This window comes from Musa acuminata, chromosome BXJ1-6 (genome assembly GCF_036884655.1).
Source record: "Musa acuminata AAA Group cultivar baxijiao chromosome BXJ1-6, Cavendish_Baxijiao_AAA, whole genome shotgun sequence".
Taxonomy (NCBI): Eukaryota; Viridiplantae; Streptophyta; class Magnoliopsida; order Zingiberales; family Musaceae; genus Musa; species Musa acuminata.
The window spans coordinates 42,170,001-42,192,960 of NC_088332.1; the positions used below are offsets into that span (position 1 = coordinate 42,170,001).

At 37.2% G+C, this 22,960-nt stretch overlaps 3 protein-coding genes across 9 annotated transcripts; 2 read left to right on the forward strand and 1 right to left on the reverse strand.

Moving 5' to 3' along the window:
- Positions 1–1,475: 1,475 nt before the first annotated feature.
- LOC103989868 (probable purine permease 4) lies at positions 1,476–2,644 on the forward strand. Its single transcript, XM_065189916.1, has one exon. The coding sequence runs from the start codon at positions 1,538–1,540 to the stop codon at positions 2,642–2,644; it is 1,107 nt and encodes a 368-aa protein (XP_065045988.1). The 5' UTR covers positions 1,476–1,537.
- Positions 2,645–5,599: 2,955 nt separating this feature from the next.
- LOC135581313 (uncharacterized) lies at positions 5,600–11,678 on the reverse strand. Of its 5 annotated transcripts, none has more exons than XM_065188982.1 (7): positions 11,547–11,656; positions 11,034–11,165; positions 9,655–9,933; positions 8,430–9,081; positions 8,139–8,338; positions 7,817–8,061; positions 5,600–7,733 (listed from the first exon to the last, which is right to left on the reverse strand). In XM_065188982.1, exons 3-7 carry the CDS (start codon positions 9,924–9,926, stop codon positions 6,190–6,192), a joined length of 2,913 nt encoding a protein of 970 aa, XP_065045054.1. In that variant the 5' UTR covers positions 9,927–9,933; positions 11,034–11,165; positions 11,547–11,656; the 3' UTR covers positions 5,600–6,189. The 5 variants fall into 5 exon arrangements, with proteins under 5 accessions (XP_065045054.1, XP_065045052.1, XP_065045053.1 ...); XM_065188980.1 differs by having other exon boundaries at positions 11,373–11,648; XM_065188981.1 differs by having other exon boundaries at positions 11,034–11,168; positions 11,373–11,648.
- A 3,864-nt stretch (positions 11,679–15,542) lies between these two features.
- On the forward strand, positions 15,543–17,880 carry LOC103989503 (transcription factor bHLH30). Of its 3 annotated transcripts, none has more exons than XM_009408370.3 (3): positions 15,543–16,054; positions 16,123–16,403; positions 17,060–17,880. In XM_009408370.3, exons 1-3 carry the CDS (start codon positions 15,889–15,891, stop codon positions 17,516–17,518), a joined length of 906 nt encoding a protein of 301 aa, XP_009406645.2. In that variant the 5' UTR covers positions 15,543–15,888; the 3' UTR covers positions 17,519–17,880. The 3 variants fall into 3 exon arrangements, with proteins under 3 accessions (XP_009406645.2, XP_009406646.2, XP_009406644.2); XM_009408371.3 differs by having other exon boundaries at positions 15,544–16,054; positions 16,153–16,403; XM_009408369.3 differs by having other exon boundaries at positions 15,545–16,403; positions 17,060–17,879.
- Positions 17,881–22,960: the final 5,080 nt, after the last annotated feature.

Sequence of the window (22,960 nt, forward strand, 5' to 3'; positions counted from 1 at the left end):
ATAGTTCGTAATCGATTAAAGTTACCCCTTAGACTTTCGAAAATATTTCTATAAATATTTCACAAAGGAGGTAGTTTATAACCGACTCGAGGTACCTTTAGGCTTCTAAAAATATTCTTATGAATATTTCGCATGAGAGGTAGCTTGATAGTTTGGTAACTGACCAAGCTACCTTTGGCACTTCTATCCACATGGGCATGATGCTATTAGACTTCTTAGGTTTTTCTTTTTCTATGGGCCTTACGCGACATTAACGTGATGAATAATAACTTACTAATTTTATATTTCCCATCATGTTCAAACTTTTCATGAATCGGTACATAAAACCTCAAGCAACTACGATTCAATTTGAGATCATATGCAAGGAACATGTGAAATGCAAGCCACTGCACTTTCCAAAAAGATCCATATTTCTAAGTTCATACCAACTAATATGGCACATTACTCTTTACATCCACTGCATCCCTCCCTTGAGTCGCAACATGTTCAAACACAAGCCTACAAAAACCTTCCTCAGAAGCATTGAATCCCTCATTATTATATTCTAAAGCTCAAAGGCTGTCCATGTCTTGACCTGTACACCCCTTACCAAATGCATTAGATAGCTCATGTTCAGCACTTGCGATGCAAAGGTTTCATTTTTTTGCTTGGTTAAAAAAAAGTAGAATTAATAATATGCTTCTCGTATAACAATTCTTATTATCGCACTTGCATTATTGTAGCCACATACATACAGGTATAGTGTTCAAAATTGCTATTATATGTTTCAGAATCTTCTGATACATGAATAATGCAAGAGAATTCTTCTTCATTTAGTACCTGAGAAAAGCCATTATTGATTCAATGAGTTTGACAATTAATTAATCTCCTGTCCAAGTAGAAGGTGAGTTACCAAATATCGGGAAGACTTGCACCAAATGGCGACATCAAGAGTCAGTATGATCTGTTGTTGGAGAGTCCAAATCACATCTTTTTCTAATGTTAATTTGCTTGAGATGTGTGGTTTCATCTTCTACAAGACTATTACTTATGTCTCTGATTGTTTGAATGATACTGTTTCTTAGGGATTAAATGCTGAGAGAAACTCTATTCAGGTCACCTGGGACAGGCCACAACAGAGGTGGCTCCTTCCAGCTTACTTCAATGCAGGGAGGATGAGGTTTTTTTTATGGAAGCGCCTGCCACTGAGGGTCTGCTGCATGCTAAGCAAGCTGGAATACAATTCAGTAAGGTGGAAACTGATGCTGAGGTTCTTGTTCTATTGTTTACCAACAAATTGTAGCAATGGAGAATGCTAAATTTAGTGAGGAACTGATTTTTTTTATTATTGGAATCTGTTGTTAGCTAATGAGGTTAATCATGTCTTTAGGGAAGGCAATAACTATGTCAATCGGGTAGCTAATTTTGTTGAGGACCTTATATAGAGCTTTCTTAATTTAATTTTCTCCTTTTTTTGGGGAAAAGAAACACAAATTTGCAGTATAAAATTAACAGTAATTTTGTGCGGCCACCACGATCTTGGATCCTTGGAGGAAGTATGGAGAACAAAGGAACAGAGACAAGAGGAGACAAAGGAGGAGATGGACAAGTAAGTGCACGAGGACCAGGTAGGGTGACCAGCAATGGAGTCCGCCGCATCCTGCTTGCGGCAAACTATTTGGCTCTCTTCCTAGGCACACTCGCTTCCAGCCTCCTCTCTCGCTTCTACTTCGTGCATGGCGGCTCCAGCCGGTGGGTCTCCACCTTGGTCCAGAGTGCCGGCTTCCCGCTCCTCCTCCCCCTCATTTACTTCTCCCCTCGTCCACCCCGCACCGCCTTCACCCCTCGCCTCGTCCTGTATTGCGTCCTCATCGGCCTCTTCCTCGGTGTCAACAACTTATTCATCTCCTGGGGCGTCTCCTACCTCCCGGTGTCCACCTCCTCGCTCATCCTCTCCTCCCAACTCGCCATCAATCTCCTCCTCTCTGTTGTTCTCGTCCGTCAGCCGCTCTACTTCACCAACTTGAACTGCGTGCTCCTCCTGACGCTTAGTTCCATCCTCCTCGCCCTCAACCACAGCCACGAGCGGCCCTCGGGCGTCACCTCCTCGCAGTACATTATCGGGGTCCTCACCACCCTCGGCGCCGCCGTCATGTTCGCGGTGTACCTCCCCATCGCACAGATCGTGTACCGAGGGGTGACCGCGTTCCGGACGGTGATGGAAATGCAGGTGGTGATGGAGGCGGTGGCGACCGGGTTCGCGATGGTGGGAATGGCGGCGACAGGCGGATTCAAGCAGATGAAGAGAGAAGCCGCGGTGGAGTTCGACCTGGGACGGGCTCGGTACTGGGTGATCATAGGCGCGACCATAGCTAGTTGGCAGCTGTGCTTCATGGGGACTGCGGGCATGGTCTTCTTGACGTCCTCCCTCAACAGCGGGATCTGCTCGACTGCGCTGCTGGTGGTGAACGTGGTGAGTGGCCTTGTGGTCTTCCACGACGAGTTCGGGGTACATAAGGCAGTTTCAACGGTGTTGTGCGTGTGGGGGTTCGCCTCCTACTTGTACGGAGAGCACAGGAGGAAGACGAGAGCCGATGAAGAGGAACTGATCGGCGCTGCAAACCCCACGAGCAATGCGGCCGGAAATGGTGGGGAGATAGTTTGAAGTAACTTCCTCAGTTTACTTGGTCAAAAGAGAACGATGTGTATCTTTGTTAATATGTAACCTCGTTGGAATATATAAATTTTTTTTAACCATATATACTGGTCAGCATAACTATCTGATGGTCATCACCTCAGAAAATATATGGTCAGCACAACTTATATGGTGATGAACATCACCAATGATCACCAACGTAAGACAGGGATCAATATATATTTTCTGTGTGACCAACAAAATTGTTTCATGCGTTACTCGGCATAACTTTATGACCATCACCTTTGCTCATTTCCTTACGTAGCCATGCATTCAATTCCGTATATGACAAAAGCAGTTCAAATCTCCATCAAGCTTTGTCATATACCACATGCATGCTTACATAAGGAAATGAGCAAAGGTGATGGTCATAAGTTATGCTGAGGAACGCATGAAACGATACTTTGTACTCTTTATGAGAACCTTGAACATATAAGTTTTATAAACTATGAGATCTACATATTTTAGACAACAAAAATAATTGTAAGCATATCAACTGTAATCATTATCAACTTAAAAACTCAATACCCCAGTAAAACAAAAATTTTCATTCACATTTACCTAAAAAGTTCATCAACTAGATAGAAGGATAAAGAAACCCCTATTAACATGCAAACAAGTATGCTTATATAAAACAACAGTTCCTATAGCTTAGGTAATAGTTATAAGTAGGATTCTCAATTTTGATGTATACGATACGGGACGATATGTATCGATCCAAAAGGATCCTCTACCGGATAGTATCAGTGTTTTGATCGATGCGGAGGTGTACTGATCGAAATCGAGGCGTATCAATCGGTACCGTCTCAGATTTTGATCATTACCGAGATATACCGATCGGTATGCCCTTAACATGATAGGTGAAAATATTTTTAAGGTTTTAGGATATATCATCGATATACCCTAACGTACCGATGATATATACCAGTACGTATCTACCAAACAATGCTCGAAACATCGATACAGATCGATATTCAAAACTTTGATTATAACACTAAACAAAGCCTCTTAATTGTGACGCCAAAAAAAGTCAGACAGTATGATCCGTCACATACCACAATCCATCTAAATCCAAAATTTACAATCAATTATAAGACACTAGAAGCTAAACCAATCTCTCAGTGTATTCATATTAATAGCAATATATATAGTTTCCTCTCCATTAGTTCTACAGTACAACTAACACCAACCTTGGCATCAAAAGAAACATAAAAAATACTTGACCTCAACAATTTTAGTGACACAATCATTACAAAGAATTTAAATTACAAATGCAAATCATATAAAAAAAACCTCTTCTTTTTCCCAAACATCATAGCTAAAAATGATAAGAATCTTTACTCATAATTTAACTAGGCACTGCATTCAATGGCAAAAAGGGATACAGTTAGTCAACCACAGATAATTGGAAGACATCAAGTCTTGCAAAGAAATGATATAACATCTTGTAGTTCATCCCATCTCTTTGTATAGCACCTCTACACTAATGACTATAGCAGCTTTGCTCCATCAATTAGAATAATCTTTTTTCAAAAAAAGTAAATAATACTAAACACTAGAAATAATACACCTCTGAAATGGTCAACTCAAATAAGATGGGCAGCACAGTTAAAGAGGCACCCGCTATTGCGAACTTTGAGGAGGTCAGTGTACAAAGTTACAAACGATACCCCGTTGTTTCTATAAATCAAATTTTATAGCATTCCAAAAAAAATATTGTAATTAAATTTTCTAGCATCACAGGAGTCAAAACACTTTACAAATTGGCTAATTCAAAAAGAAAATCTCTTTATAATGTTTTCATTTGGCTCATTTCCAGTATCTTTCTGTAAAGTTACAATATTTTTGTTGAGGTACTGAAAATACCATAAAACTATTAACAAATACTATAAGAGATATCATATTGTGTCTCTTTGATTTATATTATTTTTAAATAGATGTATTTTTGTTATGATGACAAAAACACTATAACATGCTATTTTGTTATCCTTATCTGGGTGATGTTATTCCTAAACTATTATATCTTTTTGAATCATAGTATGGTATATCAAATAGTTTCTAATGTGTTTTGATTCTATTGGCTCACCTACAGTGTTTTTAGCACTAAAAAATTATTAAAAAATACTATAAGTGACATAATGTCTTTTCAGTTGTCATTATTCATATTATATTATAATACCAAATTTTTAGACTTAGAGTTTGTCTGATTGATCGAAATACCAAATTTTGATCCCATTGGGATTGGTGAGATAGATTTTCGATATTATTCGAAATAGGAAACACCATTTGAAAAAAATAAAAACAAAGATCACATTTTGGGAATAAAAAATAAAAAAATGATGAAAATTACCCTTCTTTAAATTAGAAAATATTTTGTAGATATTATGTAAATCATTTATGACGATGGATTACACTTCTCCCCGCTTCATTATATATCATTGTTTATACTAAATCCCTTTTCTTGTATCAAAATCTAACTGATTGATTGGTCATCGAGTGGAACTTCCATTCTGGTAAAAACTTGAGCCCGTCAAAGAATCGAACTTCCATTCGAAAAGCCTTCTACATCTATAAAAGAATATATTTTTTAAGGCTTTTCTCTAATGCTTAGGCCATATATGTCCCACTTGGTGGTACCACATATTTGCTCGTGTCAAGCCCTGATACGACAATGAATATTGTCCCATCAGGTGGCAACAAAAAAAATGCAATTGTAAATACTCTATGCAAACAAATAAAGTACCATAAGTCATATTAGTCTTTTTGTGATCAAGGCTTTATCTATGAAGACAACCAAATTCCCAAATGTAACGTGAAAATATGAAACCATGAATTATTATAAAAATGAATGCAGCTCGTATAAAGTTGAATAGATAAACCTGTCTGTGGTCAATCACTCAAAATCAAATATCTAGAAATTAGCAATGAAGATATAAATGGAACTAAATTCATCTAAAATCAATCATTAAAATTAGTCAGGACTACACAGCTTATGGTACAAAAAAGGGGAAAAAAATTGCAGCAAGTAGTCCACCACTGTTAGAATAAAAAAACTATGTACGCACCTAATGTATAGGTTGATTTTTGACGTCAAAGAAACTAATTTAGTACCTGTGCACAGATGATATATGAATTGATGATCATCTGAATACCATGGCGGCAGGCATTCTTAGAACCCAGTGGGGCCAGTTTCATCTCACTCCAAATAAAATTCTTATATGAACCATTGTACAACAGATCTGGGCACCCAGCAATGATCTTTTATCTGTGCTGCTTGAGCCTCCATCCCTTAACATCAAGGTAACCATGACCTGAAGTTCTGCACAGCATATTTCTCTAGGACGTTGCTCTAAGCAGCATGGATGGAGACCTTAGATCTCATTCTCAGCGCTGCAACCATGAGAGCATATGCTGCAGAGGCTTGTAAGTTGATGCCGACAAATACTCTGCAGCAAACAAAAGCACACATTACAATTGACCTTCTCTTGAACATGTCACTGGAGCCGGACATGGAGTCAGGTGACCATTAGGTCATTACCACTCTCCTCCATACTATTTGATGCACCATTACCTACAGGAGAAGCATTAGTTGCTAATTTGGCTCCATCTTTTCCACAAGGACTGCAGGAATTGGCAACCTGAACTTCGACAACAGGTTCAACATCCATCAGAGAGGAGCCACAATTGGAGTTTGGGTTAGGTCCAATCTCGAGACTCAACTGAGCACTTTTGCTAGATTCCTCTCGAGCCTTATCAGCAAGGCCATCTATCTGCTCTGAAACATCAACACCAACATTCTCTTTGGCTGCATTATCATCCATCAATTGTTCATTGCAAACTCCTGCAGCCACTTCCCATGAGACAGGTTCTCCAGCTAATGTTCTGACACCACAAATACTATCAACTGTAGCAGTTTCAATTGTCACACTGTTGTTACAACAACCATCGGCAACATACCCAGCCTGACACCCTTTTGCACGATCAATGTCATCAAAACTGATATTTGCATTTTCTTCGTGAATAATTAGTGGCTTTTCTGAGCTGCCACAGCCACCAGAAATGTTCTTAATGGTGTCGATGATCATAGGATCAGAAGAATGTGCTGCCTCACATCTGTTGTCATTTGCTAAACCATTGTTTCTGTAAAACAAAGTTCCTGCTTCATTCTCCGTGTGATCACTAATCATGGAAACTGCAGTAACCAATTCTCCTTCAGTTGGTTGCAAGTCATCTAATGTTCCAGTGAATTGCATGACAACATCTTCTCCGTCATTCAGAGTTTCTAGTGCAATGCTTTCATTTTTCAAAACTTCCTTTATGTTGTCAGAGACTGACAGGCAACTACTAATTCTGTCTTTATCCGCATTCTTTGGTTTTTCAGTGACCGAATCTATCATATCTTTAGCTACCTGCTGCTCCCTGAGAACCTTTATATCAGGAAGTGCACTACCACTTTCCAGGTCAATAAGTGTTTTTAACTGTGTCTGAACAGAAACAGCCAAGGCAATTGCATGATCACGAATTACAGAATCATGTGGTGGGCAGTTAAATATGCTTGTCAACATCCGATTAAACTGAATAAGGCTTGTTGATGATGCAGCTAATCCTCTATCACGATAAACCTTTGTTGATTTAATTACATGCTCACAAAGATTTCCCATCCTTGACCAATGGCAATCACATATTGCAAAGTCAGAACCAGGATTTGATACTACATGCACCTTATTTCGTTCTTTCTGATTCACTACTTTGGCACATGTGCCATCAATGGCAACATCTGAATCAGGAATCTGTATTGCTTGTCGCCACGAAGTGAAACCACATCTCCACTCATCTCTCCAGTAGCGAGCAAAATTGTCTTTTTCAGAATACTCATCCAGCCAATAGTACGAATGCACCTTTGTACCTAACTTATCAACCAGCCAGTCAGCCCGCTGATAAACATTTGAGTCGTTTTCATTTAGTAGCCTAAGTTTCAGTTGCTGATGATAAGACTCGATAGCCGTTGAAACTTCTGAGCTAGCCACTGGAAGGGATTTTACAGCATCGGTCCATGCACCTGTAATTTCAGAAAGAAATGAGACATGAGATGAGATCGACAAAAAAGACATCTGATAAGACAATGATCAAATGGAGACCAACCAAATCTAGGAAGCCAAGTTGCCATAAAGTAGTCCAAGAAATCTGAGCAATCGACAAAATCTTCCAAAAATGCCTCAAAAAGATTCATATCACCATGTCCTTTGCAAATACTGGATACTGCTTCACCAAGCCCTCTTGACATCATAGCATGCATCTCTTTCTCTGGACATTTCTTCATCAAGTTTTTACGCAACGCATGAAGTACACGCCATAAGCTGATTAGCACAGAACAGCGGAATACCTCCCTGCAAGACAGTTGAGTCAGACATCATTGGCCTTACTTGAACAGAATATCATATGTGAAGAAAACAGCATTACCGACCTGATGGAAAGCACATCTGCTGAAGGATCATCAACAATAAAACCACCCAACTGCCATGTTGGATCTTTTGAATGAACTCTATCATAAAGGGCTCCCATCCATTTATGTGTTTCCCGACTTGCAAAGTTAGGGGTTATAACCCAAGCAACAGGGATAGCGTTCTTATTTGAGTCAAAAACAAGGAGACTGTGTATTGGATACTAAAGCAACAGAAATAAGAAAAGGTCAGAAGCCAATCTGTAAGGAAAATATTTTAACTAGTTAAATGACAAGTACGTAAAATGCATATACCTTTAACTTGTAGGTGCCAAACCTTGAATCAGATGCTATAATACTGCGGTTGCCAAAGTGAATCATCTGCTGAAGTTGCCATTCTGTTTGAATGCCCAAAACAAAAGGATCCGAATCGGAGAAGTTCTCATAAAAGAAAATAAGATCCCTGTGGCTTTCAATCCACAAACCAATGCTAACATCATCATCCGGGTCCAGCTCATAGGCTGAACGCCTAATCTTCCTCTCCAACCTTCGGACATACCTATGGGTAAGAAGGTCATCTCGACTACATGGTCCACCCTGCTTCTGTACCATTTGAGAATGCCTCTGCATTATGGTTTCCACAGGAACCCCAACATAGAGTAAAGACATAATCTGAAGACGCAATTCATCAGAGATGTAAGGCGCAAACATCGCACGTGTCCCAGCAGCTTTTTTGTCCAGGGGACCATGGCAGGGTAACCCTTTTTTGTCCACATGCTTATCTTGATTATATATAATAAGAGCAACTGAAGGTTCAGCTATTAACCGCTTTACGATAAAATGACATACACAACCTCTCTTTGTGTTTGGCCGACCAGCAGGAGTTTTCCTCTTTGTAGCATAGTTCCTGCTCGGGCGAACAACACCTCCTTTCCTATGATCATCTGGCCCAAAGGAACACCAATACCTGCATCAAGCTAAAACCATCATGCAAATAGACAATGCCTGCAACAGATAACCAATAGCTTCAAACATCTCCAATATTTACAAACCAACTTTTACAAATAGATAAATTAACAGAAATTGAAGTCCATAAAAGTTTTTTTCTGCTGTGAGTCAAACCATTGTGAATGGACATTACTTTGTGGTGGATACCTTTATAGAAGAACTTAACAGTACGAAGTTAACCACGAATCATTTTATTTATTAACAGATTAAGTCACCAGTACTGGAAACCAAGGGTGTGATAAGTTGAAAACACAGAACAAAAGCAATTATCACTCATAGAAGTAATATTCTCTAAATAGGTGCATATATTACATTTACATGAACAATACATGACAATCTTGCCTTCTCTATCCTGGCATTTGACCTAGAGCAGTCATATGATAATCAGTGACAGAAAGATATGCAAAATTACCAGAATATGTATGGCAAATAGGTCAAAGTAATTGTCGTAACTACTCTCAAGAAATCTAGGATTTGTTTCTACGTATTACAGTCATGAAAGAGGCTCGTGGTATTTAGTAAAACGACTTACAAAATATATTCAAGGATCCCATCAACTTTTGGTTTGTATGCCATCTCAGGAGGACGCCTCCTTCGTGCTTCAACATGGAATCTGGTTGGACATTCTTTATTATTAGATTCACCTCGTACAAAATCATTCACTCTTGAAAAGGGAATGAGAGCAAGCCTGTCCATTTTTTCTCTCCATCCTTCGACTCTAGACCACACAATATCTGCAGCAGAGAACTCCAAAGTTGGTGGGTTCTGCACCGGGAGTGTCAAGATCTCATCCCATCTAGCCATAACTGATCTACAAGATATCACAAAAGAAGCCATACATGCTGATCAAGATTATATTCTTCTATGAAAACAAAAAGAGTTTGGTTGGCCATATGTTTTATGGTTCTTAAGCACAAGCAGTCAGCAGAAAAATGAAAAAAGAGGAAAAGAAGGGGGAGAGGGTGTTGAACCACAGGAAAGATAGAAACTACACTTTCATTCTCTTTATATGTACCTAATGCAAATGTGTCTTAGCAATATAGGAACTATTAGGCATGAGGTCCTATCCAACATCCAATACATTTTCAGTGGCATTTCTTCTCTTACATTTACCAGAACCAAAGGCAATAAACAACCAAGTCAAACATTGTTTTCTGATAAAAAGAAAGAAGTGAATTATTAACAATAAAACATTTAAACTACAAAAACTGTTTCTGTAGAGGAAAGAAATAACAGAAGAGTTAGCCTTTAAAAGATATAACAAAAACATTTGGAATATTATAACAATCAAAAGCTTAGAGATGCAAATTGCATTCTACATTTGAGAAACCCCTAACAGCTAGAGGTAACTGCTGTTTAAAAATCATATGGCAGCTTAACTTAATCGTGCAAATTTTTTACAGCTACTGAAAACACAAAAACCATAAAGGCCCAAGTTTGTTATCAAAATGAACTCTATAATTATGAGGCTGAAATTTAAATTGATTCTGCTACCAAGCAATTCATGTGATGCTTCTCAAGATTAGTGAAAGGTGTCAGTCGCCAGATGGAGCAATAGAGCATACAAAGTGATTTAACTTACTACTACGTTTTTCATGTTCCTACAAATGTAGCAGTCACTCAAACAAGACATCAGAACATTTAATGGGTGTGTGTGTCGACACAAAACTATTCAAACTAAACATCAGAACACGTCATACAAACCTGATACATTTGATATGCCCATATACATGCATATTAGTACGTCCTAGATTATATAGTTTCCAGAACATCTAACAAGCGACAACTAAATATAAATACAATAAGGATTAATCCCATATTTGCAGTTGAAATCAGATATAATCGTAAATAACGACAAAGGAAAATGGACTAGAATTAATTAACATAAAACTGGACCAAAAATTGACGTACCTGTGAAGTTCTATAAAGAATATCAGAGGCTGGATACAAAACAATCAACAGAAAAAATCTCTACAGTGCAAAGCAGCAGCCAAAACCAGACAGTCAAGTTGATAAGGAATTGGTAAAAATTCAGGCTGCAGCCTACTTCAAAAGTAACGGAAAAAATCAATCATCAATACCACCACAATGAACAGACAAAAAAAATTTGCATCAGCGTATAAGTTCGAGCTGAGAAGAAAGGGACGAGAAGGAGGAGAGGGAGAAGGGAGGGGACGGCAGCGGCCCCGCGGAGTTAGCAGAGAAGAGGGGAGGGGACAGAAGAAGATCGAGGCGGATTAGAGGCAAAACCTGAGGGATGAGGTCGGGAGGCGGCGGCACCGACGGCAGAGAATCCAGGCCACGGAGAGGCCAGAAGGGAGGGGGGAGGCGGGTGGAGGAGGATGGGGAGAGAACAGGGAGGGAGGGGCAGGAAGAGAGACGATGAGAAGTGGGAGGGGGAGAGGGGAGAGAAGAAGCGACGACCTATGTTCGACGGAAGACGGGTCGCGCCAACGGCCGGGTTGGAAGAACTCGGCCGCTAGGGCAAACAGGCGAGACTTCGGTTGCGGGGCAGTACGCTTTCAAGACTTGGGTAGTGGCAGCAGTAAATTTGGCCCATAAATAGACTACAATTTTGTGTTACACTCCGCCAGGATCGAAAAGAAATAAAAATGAACTTACATATCTATCCTCGTATAGTTCGCAAAAATCACATGTTTATCCCTACAAAAGTCAAGTGTGTATATATATATATATATATATATATATATACCACTCGAGAAATGCATGTATTTGGATAACCATCTTAGGAGACCCCTCTAGTATATGACAAATGGTGCTTTTCTTTCCATTATTATTTGCGTAACTTTCGACAGCCATTTTATGATATCCCGACAAGCAAAAAGACTGTGGATATGCCCTTTAGATGACGTCACCACGTTAACATCTTGAAGGACAAGTGGTCTGTTCCTTTCCATTAGTACAGGTCATGCAAAGATCATAGATAATAATATTTAATGGGTTCAAAGATTTATTATTCCAAGAGGTATAAAAGGGCTAAATAAACATTGGACTAAGTGTTAAATAACACCAAATGAATATGAATAGAATTGTAGGGCTCAAATTATGCACGAAAAGTTTTTGTTTCAATACTTCTCTATATCATATCTAAATGTATTTTGTAAGAAGGGTCTTTGTCAAAACAAGTTGCTCTAGTTTTGCTCTCGGCAAAAAAAACCATTCAAAAAATTTGGTATACTATTTTCATTTGGAACAGTATAATGTCTGCTACGAAAAATACATACAAGCGTATAACTCATATGTGATAAGAATGAGTATGAGAACCAATAACACATAAGTCCCGATCTCAATTATTCTTATAGGTATCTTTTGAAGCTTATATATTATGAAAAGGATAAAATCGTGAACCATACTAATGGTTAATCAATCAAATTATTCCTTATTAAATTAACGTTAGAATAATGACCTAAAACTGGTCGAAAAAATTTACTCCTAATTATGAGAATAAAGGCTCATAAGTCCGCTAAATCTCTCAGACTCCTTTTCATCGACCGATCAAATTATCTTTTATCACAATACAAATTAAAATTATTTAATTGATTCATAATATCTTATAAATTATTTGTATACTCAATCATAGTCTTTTTTATAATAAAAACTTTAGCTTTTAAGTTTTCATCTCAGACAAAATTTTTACTTTATACAAAAATATGTGTTTAATCAAACCAATGGTTATCCTATTCATTCACTTCTACTCTTCATCTATTTTGTCACTTGCCTCAGCCTCCTAATCTTTAATAAGATCATATAAGATGTCTTCCATCCTTGATTTTCAAATAAATTTATTATTTTTTTAATTTAAATATAGTGTAACTTAAATCCTCCATTTAATTTACATATAAATATCGATCAGAAAACTAAGGCTTTGATATAAAAGTACATGAATACACAAAAATGTCCAACATCTGGATTTTTTTTGCCCTTTGTGTGTAAATCAACATTCAAGCAAATCAAACAATAGAATAACACATGAAAAACCCTTTAATACAAAGGGAAAAATCATAAGCAATGTCAAATAATACTCTTCCACTATCCATAATTAGTGAAATTATAAATAATTCTATCTAAAAAAGAATCCTATTTTTTCCCATTAAAATGATTCATAAATGAGCATTGTGGGATCACATATAGTGTAGTAGTTATTCACAAATTTTCTAAGACTTGCAAGTTGCTTGCTGAGGTGAACACAACTATTTACCATTGTTCTCAAAAGTACAATACTTCTTACTTTCCAGAACTTAAAAGAAAAAAAAAAGGAGCAAATTCAGCATATGTTGAATCATCATAATATTCTGCAGCAAATGATAGAAGATGACCAAAGCAGCATCCTCCATGTTATTGAATGGTAGCCTAAGAAGGATGAAGCAACATTTACATAGTTATCCTAATGGAAACAGTCATTGACCATACCGGTCATTGGTCAAACTGACAGGTCAATTTGTCAACTCAAAAAATACTATTATTATAGTATTTATAATTTATTTTATTTTTTTTCATTCTTTTTCCCTCATCACTTTCCCTCCTCTCTATTCTTCTCTTCCTTCTACTGTTTTCTCCTCATTTCCTTCTTTGCTCGCATCGCTTTTTCTTCTTCTTCTCATTATGTTCTTTTTGTTTTTCTTTTATTTTCTTCCCCTCCTCCTCATTCCACCCATCTTCTTTGTACTTTTTCATTCCCTCTTGTTCTTCTTCCACTCCACCTTCCCATCCTTCTCTTTCTTGCAGATTGGAGTAGGCATGATTGCAGCCGCATGGGATTGTTTTCTTCTTCATTCATCTCATTTCTCTCCTCTTCCGCTTCTTTCTGTTCTTCTCCCTTAATATTTCTTTTGCTCTTATCGCCTTCTCTTTTAGCTTCTCTATTATTCTTCTTTTCCATATACTCTTCTTCTTTGTCCTGTTTCCTTACTCTTCGTCTTCCTCTCCTCCATCTCCCCATCCTCTTTACTTCCTTCTCCTATTTCTCCATGATTAAAGTGGCATGACAATGTAGGCTTTCTCTGATGCTAATATTCCTGAAATATCCCTTACTATAATTCAATTTCATTCATAAAGCAGTGATATTATCGTCTTTTGGATATATTAAAAAAGGGCCGGTTGGTTCATCAAAGAACCAACCGTGTTAGACGGTTCAATTTGGCTTTTATGGTCGGACCAACCGGGTTGGACCGGTTCTAATAATTATGCTAATTTATATTATTTATTCTTCAAGTTTTTCGGGGAGAAACAATTTAATACAACCTATAAATTACTTTAATGGTTGGAATCAATTTGCAAGAGGTTCTTCAATTAGGGGGATTTGGATTAGCGAAAAAAATATAGATATATAACTTAGACAAGTATTTATTAATCGTTTGAGGAGTTAATGGTCAATCAACTACGATAATAAATAAGGCATAAAGCAGATGGTGTACGAGTTCGTTGGGAGTTCGTCGGAAGTTCGCCAAGAATTCATTAGGAGTTTGTTAAAAGCTTGCTGAGAGTTCACCGGAAGTTCGTTAAGAATTCGCCGGAAGAATAATTGACATACCGAACGAAGATGACTTAGTTAGTGCTTTAATTATCATAGTTAGAACTTCGATTGAGTTAGGATACGAGGGCAAAGCGTAGGAGTATTACCTTAAATTTTGCATGGCTAACACATTTCATATCGAGAGATATGGAAACATTTGGATTCTTCATATTCATAAGAATGAGATGGAATATTTCACATCATTTCATATCGAGAGTGCCAAGATATGAAACCATATAGATTGAGTGCTAGGCGAGTTCTTAAAAGTAGTTGAATTGACAGAATTATGTGAGTCAGTCGAGCAATTCTGAACCCTGCCGAGCCGAATCGATGTCCCTTAAAGACCACGTCACGCGCGCGTGGCTTTGACATCATCATTTGTCTTGTCCCTACCATCTTCTTACCGGTCGGTGGCGGTGGTGGTGCTCCCCGCGTTGCGGTGGATGCATCATTTTGTACCTTTAACATATAATAGACGAGCATTAGCAAAGGCAGACTGCGTACAAAAAGCAAAGCAACTGGGACCAAATCGAGGGCACATGCGCTATGGTTTCAAGGCAACGCATCCTTCGCTTGCCCTTCTGATGCTTAGACCAGTTGACGGATGCAACAACGGTGATCAGCTAAGAAAACAATGGTGATCAGATACGAAACTCAGAGAGAGAGAGAGAGAGAGAAGTGCGCGCCAGAACACAATCATTTCGTGGTTTTGGGGGAGGTAGGCGTGGAACTGGGAAAGTAAAGCAGCAGGAGGAGGTAGACAGAACGTGGGGCTTGACTGAGCCAGTAGGCCTTTTATTGTACGCTACATTCCCTGGCAGTTCCAATTCTTTATGGCTGCCATCTTTTTAATCACATCAGGCCTGGTCGGTTGCATTCCGTCGCCGCAGCTCCTCTTTTTCTCCCTTGTCCCCCCAGGAAGTCAGTCGCAGAGCAGTGTCATTATATACCCAACAGGGGGGTTGCAGGTTTACTCTAGAAGGAGAAAAGCTTATAGTATATGCCAGAAAGGAATCACAAGAGATGGCATCGTACCATGCGAAGGTCAAGGTAAAGTTAATCCGGAGAAGGATTTAAAAGGGGGAGGGGAGGAGAAAGGCAAGGGGTTGTGACCGTCAAGCCCAGAAAGCTAACTTTCAGGTAGTGAGTGATCAAGACATAGATAGATATATAGAGAGAGCTGAGACGGAGAGTTGATGGAGAATCAAATAGAAGTTCCATACCACATGGTTCATGGCTACGGAGGAGGTGAAGGATGCTTCTTCTCAGGAGGAGATGCAAGTGCTGCTGATGCTGTTAACCCTGCCCTACCATGGTGTCTTACTTCGATTCATTCTATCAGCCCAGCTCACCCTCAGTTCGCTGAAACCAGTTCTGGGCAAGATCAGCAGCTATTCATGTACCCTGCACTCCCTCCCTTTGCTCCTCCCCTCTACGGGGATTTGTACGATAACAAGACCTTGACAGGCTTGCAATTTCCTTATGATGGAGCGGTAGATTCGCCAGCAGGATCAACGGAAGCTGGTAGCGGTGTGGGCTTGAATAGATTTCTGCGAGCACAAGGTTCGGCTTCTTCCTCTCTCTTTGGGACCATTCATGCAGAGTTTGGGAGGTTGACTGCCCAGGAAATCATGGATGCCAAGGCCTTAGCTGCGTCCAAGAGCCACAGCGAGGCCGAGCGCAGGCGCCGCGAGCGCATCAATGGCCATCTTGCCAAGTTGCGGAGCATGCTCCCAAACACCACCAAGGTATTTGATTAAACCTCCCTTCTTCGAGATCTCACGTTTAAACTGCATGGTTGTGATGATAAATCTATGTCTGTGTCTGCTGATGACAAATCTTTAACTGGCTAGCTAGAAAGACTTGCAGATTAATGATCAGAGTTTTTTCTCATTTTCACAAGCTACAGTGGGAGACAGCAAACTAGAACCTAAAGTGAATGAGAAAACCCGAGCTAGGGATAAGATTGACCAAAAAGCTTGCATTGAAATCCCTGCTGCTGCCACTGCTGCCACTTCCGGCCGGTGAAGTGCACGGCGTAATACTAAGAAAGACAAACATGCGCACTCCTGTCGGGAGCCAATAAGAAGGCTGATAAAAAGCCGCACTAATAGCAGCATCGTCATCTTTATCTTCTTACCTAAGTTTGGCATTCGCACCACCTAATGCAGAGTAGGAACACGCACGCGTGCGTCTTAGGTCACAACTTCACCTCGCAAGTCAAACCAGAAAGACACACAGCAGACAAGAACAAGCATATCTTCTTCTTCTTCTTCTTCTTCTTTGTGCTTTCACTCTTTGTTCCGTTTTCAAGATCTTTACTCGATCGAGCTCGCATCTGCGTCTTCCTTGGGACCTTCTTATGTGCTTTTTTGTCCAAACTTTCTCTCTCTCATTATGTCAGACGGATAAGGCATCATTGCTGGCGGAGGTCATCCAGCATGTGAAGGAGCTGAAGCGGCAGACGACGGAGATCACCGAAGAAAGCCCGCTGCCTACCGAAGTCGACGAACTCACCGTCGACTCCACATGCGACGAAGATGGCAAGTTCATCGTCAGAGCATCGTTGTGTTGCGAAGACCGACCCGACCTGCTTCCGGACCTCATCAATGCCCTCAAAGCGCTGCGGCTTCGCGTCCTCAAGGCGGAGATCACCACGGTCGGCGGCCGCGTAAAGAACGTCCTTGCCATCTCCGAGGAACAAAACTCGGGCGATGACGACCATCAGCGGTTGGTAACAGCCATTCAGGAAGCCCTAAAGGCCGTCGTGGAGCAGACGGCGAAGCACGATCCCTCAGCTGGTGGAACGAAACGACAGCGGACGGCCAGTTTCCCTACCATAATCGAACACAGCTCCATTTAACTCGAGCTTAAGGCATGCACCTACGTCGTAGAAGTTTAAGGCTCGTACTTGGTGTTAAGGGTTTGCTTGTGTTATGGGATTCGCCCTCACAGGACGCGAGTACGGGTGAAAGCCGTGCTCGATAAGGTTTGGATGTATAATAAAGGGTATGATCTATGCTGTGCCTCCCAAGAGTTGCAGGTGATCTTGCTTTGATATCTACGTGTGGATTCCTGCTATATATATGCTGCATGAGGAAGAATCTTCCATAGATGAGTTGGGTTCGACAACAGCTGTTGCAATGTAGTGGAAACTAAGGTTTGGATTAATTTTACATCTTCGGATAATGTTTCATTCCAAATGATACAAAAATTTGTGCCATTCGTTCATGCATATATTCATTATTTTACTTCCTTGATTTAGCTGAGAGCATTGAATCTTGTTTAACTTGACCACTGTCATGTACTGTTTATATGATTCATATATAATCTCATGCTTAGTTGTTAAATACAAGTTATGCACACAGATATCTAATATGGACTTTAATATTTCTTCTATATATGCAAATTGAAATGATTATAAACATAATTTATAGTCAACAAGGCGGTGTTGATTTTAGAAAATATATTTGCTCTAAAAGTTCATAGTAGAGGAATTTTTCCATCAACATCATTTTATTAATTCATGTAATGTTGATATTACATATATGCAACATATATATCATGCTACAAATGAAACATATAACTTGAGTGACCATTTACAAGACCAACAGGTTAGCTTATGGGAAGCTAACCGAGAATTAAACCCAAGGAATAAATAAATAAACCATACTGTTAGAGGTGTCATTTAATTTCAGAAGTTGAGTAGAATAAGAACTTTATATTTGAATAATAGAAGTAGGATATTATTGGTATAGGCTTATTATAAATAGTATCTTATGTTAGTGAATTAAGCAGAGAGAAGAGTGAGTGAGAGAGAGAGAGAGAGAGAGAGAGAGAGAGAGAGAGTCTCTTTGAGTTTCGGTGTTTTTGAGTGGTAAAGTTCTCTTCTTTTCTATCTTCTTCTCTCTATCAACTCTTTTTTTATTTTGTTGGTCTGAAATCTAACACAGTATTGTAACCTTGTTAAAGGTCCTGTTAGAGAGAGAGAGAAATAAGATATGTTACCAAGAGAAACAAGGATTGTTAGAAAGAGATATAGGTTTGATTAGAGAGAGAAATAAGGGTTATTTTAGAGAGAAAATCTTAAAGAAACTATAGAGTAAAAATTCAAAGAGAGAAAAATTGAAGATAGAGAAATTAATAGAGAGAGAAAACTAAAACGAGAATCTATAGAGAGAGAAAAGATCTTGCAATTTCGATGTGGAACAAATTCAGATCGTTGATATGACTTCATTCAATTACATATTTCAGTCTAAGTTTTATGTTTCAGTAGTAAAACATTATGATCATTGGAGAATTCAGATGAAAGAATTTTTCAAATATAAAAGATATTATTATTAAGAGTTTTTATAGAGCCTAATAAAAAGGAACTTTTTAACTTAGATTGGAAGATGGAGATAAAATATTGATTATCAAAAGCTCTTAATCCTATTCATTAAGCATTGAAACCTAAAAGATCATTACAACCCGGACTTCATATGATACTTGGTTCAAAAGATTTATCAAGATATAACTAAGCTAAGAAAATATGCCTTAGGCACTCATATCATAATTTGAAAGTGTTAAGGATGAACTAAAGTAAATCTATATCAGATTATTTTTCTTGTACATTGGCCATCACAAATCATATGAAAACCAATGATGAAGAGGTTAGTTATATTAAAATTATGAAAAAGATTCTTAAATTACTAACATCTATTAGTTGATTTTGAAAGATTTTGATTCGAGGAGTTCAAAGATTTTGAAAAGATGACATCAATTGATTGATAAGGTCTTTGATGATCCATAAATAAAGAATGAATAAAAACATACAACTTGAGCAACTCTTACAGTAAAAAGCATTAAATAATACTATCCTATACAAAAAGAAGAGGGGGAGGTAAGGCAAAGATAAGGGTATCAATTAAGGTAGAGGGAGAAACATTAATAAAAATCAAGAAGATGATAAAAATCGAAAAACCAATAGAGGACATGGTTGAGTTTATAGGCTATGGATATAGAAGAAGATGATGTGGTTATCGCAACCTATATAAGTCTCAAATTCAATACTAATTAAAATAATTATTATTATTATAGTTATGAATGTCTTAAGAATCCTTTCGCTCAAGAACATGATAGGAAAAAAGGAGGTACATGCAAATCTTTTATGGGCTTGTGATACAATAGAAAAAATTTTCGATAGTACTTAAATATTGAAGCTAGTAATTACATGACTGAAAATAAAAGCCTCTTCTTGAGTTAAATAAATTATTTATTTCAAAAGTAAAATTTGATAATAATTCTATAATTGATATTAAAGACAATAGAAAGATACCTATTCTTCATGTTTGAGTTTAGTAATTAAGATTCTTGATTATAGCATTTGCGTTTTGACCATTTATATTTTTATAACTTAAAAATATTTCATTAGAAAAATATGGTTACATGTTTCCCTATTACTCACTCTCATAAAGCATGTGACAAATGTATTATAAGAAAATAACATCGTAAGTCCTTTCTTAAAAGAGCTAGAAAGTTGCTAGAAGTTTTACATTTGTTAATAAAAAATATTGTTTTCACCTTTATTGATGATTTTAGTAGAAAATTTTAGATTTATTTTTTAAGAGAAATTCTAAAGATTTTCATTTTTTTTTAAGATTTAAATCTATAGTTGAAAAAAAAAGTGACCGTTAAATTAAGATTTTGGGAATACTGAATTTACTTCTAATAATTTTAATAAATTTTGTGAAAATTATGGAATTAAAAGACAATTGGCTATAACAAATACTCTACAATATAATAGTGTTGCTGAGAGGAAAAATAGAGCAACAATGAACATGATTTGGAAATCACTCTAAGAATTTTTGGACTGAAGTTGTATATATTTTAAATCTATATCTCTCAAAAAGTATAAATATGACATATGAAAAATTATAAAATGATTATAAGCTTGATGTGAGTCGTCTTAGAGTTTTCTATTACGTTGTTTATGCTCATAGTCTAGATGAGAATAATAAAGAAGCTGAATGATATGGTAAAATCTTTTTTTTTATATAGTTATAGATAGATTTTAAAGACTTAAAATCTTTATAATTTTATCGCTGAAAAGATTATAATCAAGAAAAAACTTTCATGTAGGTAAATTTATTTATTCCAATTGACTTAACAGATGTATATAATGAAGTTACAATTAAACAATTACCTGAGAATTAAGTACATTAGAAGAATCTTCTTATCCAACTAAAGATTCTTTAGGCTCATCAACTTAAAGAAGAATCTTTAACGTCTCCATCTACATCAGTCTTTTAACTTTATATTACTAATCTTTATTATTTTATAAATACAGAAGAAGTTGATAATATGTAGTTCGCTTTGCAAGGAATCTTTATTATTACTAATCTTTTAACGATAATCTTGTCACCTTTGAGAAGGCATCAAATGGTGTAAATTAGAAAAAAAACAATGCAAGTGAATGTTGATTCTATCGAACAGAGTTAAATGTAGTAGTATTTAGTTAATTTATTTCTAAAGCAAAAGTCTATGATATACAAAATAAAATTATGATAATCCTATTGGAAAGTACATATCCTAGCTACAAATGAATACAAACAGAAGTAGGAGATAGATTACGATGAAGGGTTTCTATTAGTTGCTAGATAAGAAACAACAATGTTGGTACTTTCTCTTATAGCTCAAAATAATTGAAATCAATATTTTTCGAATGATGAGCTATGAGAAGTAATGTATGGTGAACAACCTCTTGAATTTATGCTAAAATGATTTAAAAATAAAATATATAAATTAAAAAAGATATTATATGGTTTAAAGCAAGTACCTATAGAGTAAAGCGAGGAGAGGAAGGCATAAGTAGAGGAGAAAAGTTGGATAAGGGTTTTGAAACTTTGATCCGAATTAGATCATATCAATTCAATAAAAAAAAATTGAATCATGAATTATACTTTGGTCCTAATGTTGTTAACATTAAAAAAAAAAACATATTGAGTCCAAACTACAACAAAAAAAGAAAAAAAGGAGCACCCCCACAAAAAAAAGAAGGATCATATAATAAAAGACTAATGATAAATATATTTTTGATAAATTAGCCATAAAAGATTCCCAATCTCCAAAAGAAAATTTATCCTTCTTAATGCCAAAAAAATTACAAATGTTATGATGGCTAGTGAAAGATAATATATGATTTGAGGAGATTTGACCTTCATATGGGAAATACTCTAAAAAACCTTGAAATTCCTAACATTCTCACATGATCTAAGATTTACTCTAACAAAGATCGTGTCACCAGCATAGAATAAATGATAGTTTTTAAAAGTTCGCATAAAGGAAAAAAGTGAGATATTTTTCTGAAAACATGTATTATTTAAGAGAAAAGTAAGCAATTGGGTGACGAAAAAAAAGAGTGAAAACAGTTTCCTTACCTAAATCCTCGTTGTCGCCAGGAAAATGGAGAAGTTCCATTAATAAGACACTAAGACGAGGAAATACAGTTTTGAATTCAATTCACAAACATTTCAGGGAATTTTAAAATCATAACGCCAATTAAATAGAATCTCAATCCTAATGCCAATAAAAATAAAGTAGAATTTTTACCTTTAAATTTAAATAAAATTAAATTATTTATAATTAAAATATTAATATAAAAATTTAAAAAAAATTAAAAGTAAAGTTTGGATACATTGTAATTAGATCTCTCGATCATTCCACTTAAAAAATTTATATCGAAATCTGTATAGTTATGAAAGTGAAATATTTAATCTGGTTACCCTAACACTATTGATTTTACCAATGAAAGATACAACATGTGATAGCATGTATCACGAAAATAATAGGTAAAAAGATAATTCTAGTGTCCTAATTATATTTTTTTTGTTATGTCCTAATTAAAACTTTTTAATCGACTATTGTGGTGGTAGCAGACGGTGGTGCTACTAGGGCCATAGGTGATTGTTGTGATGGTGGTCGATAAGAATGACACAGTTTCGACCTTATCGATATGGATCTAAACATTGACAAGTGAGGCAGGGGCGATAACTAAAGCAGGGGTGGTGACCACGGTAATGATGATCGTGACAATGGCGACAGCTTGAGGATAGTGGTGTTGGATCTCGAGAATGTCCTTGGAGATGAATGGGGTGGAGTCCTAGAGGTATAGCATAAGGGACTTTTACAGCTTCTTGTGGGTGGAGGAAGAGGATGAGGATGATGGTCGCACTGATATAGATGCAGAGTGATGCCAACATAAATACAGAGTGTCGACATCTACGTTGGCATCACTGAAGAGAAAAGAAAGATGAGGGATTAGGGA

Excerpts from the sequence above, each read along its gene's own strand:
- LOC103989503 (XM_009408369.3), top strand. The coding sequence starts at position 15,852 with ATGGAGAATCAAATAGAAGTTCCATACCACATGGTTCATGGCTACGGA. Across the intron at positions 16,404-17,059 it reads TGCTCCCAAACACCACCAAG|ACGGATAAGGCATCATTGCT; the intron begins GTATTTGATTAA and ends TCATTATGTCAG.
- LOC103989868 (XM_065189916.1), top strand. The coding sequence starts at position 1,538 with ATGGAGAACAAAGGAACAGAGACAAGAGGAGACAAAGGAGGAGATGGA.
- LOC135581313 (XM_065188984.1), bottom strand. The coding sequence starts at position 9,926 with ATGGCTAGATGGGATGAGATCTTGACACTCCCGGTGCAGAACCCACCA. Across the intron at positions 9,082-9,654 it reads GGGATCCTTGAATATATTTT|GTATTGGTGTTCCTTTGGGC; the intron begins GTAAGTCGTTTT and ends AGCTTGATGCAG. Across the intron at positions 8,062-8,138 it reads GCAGATGTGCTTTCCATCAG|GGAGGTATTCCGCTGTTCTG; the intron begins GTCGGTAATGCT and ends ACTGTCTTGCAG.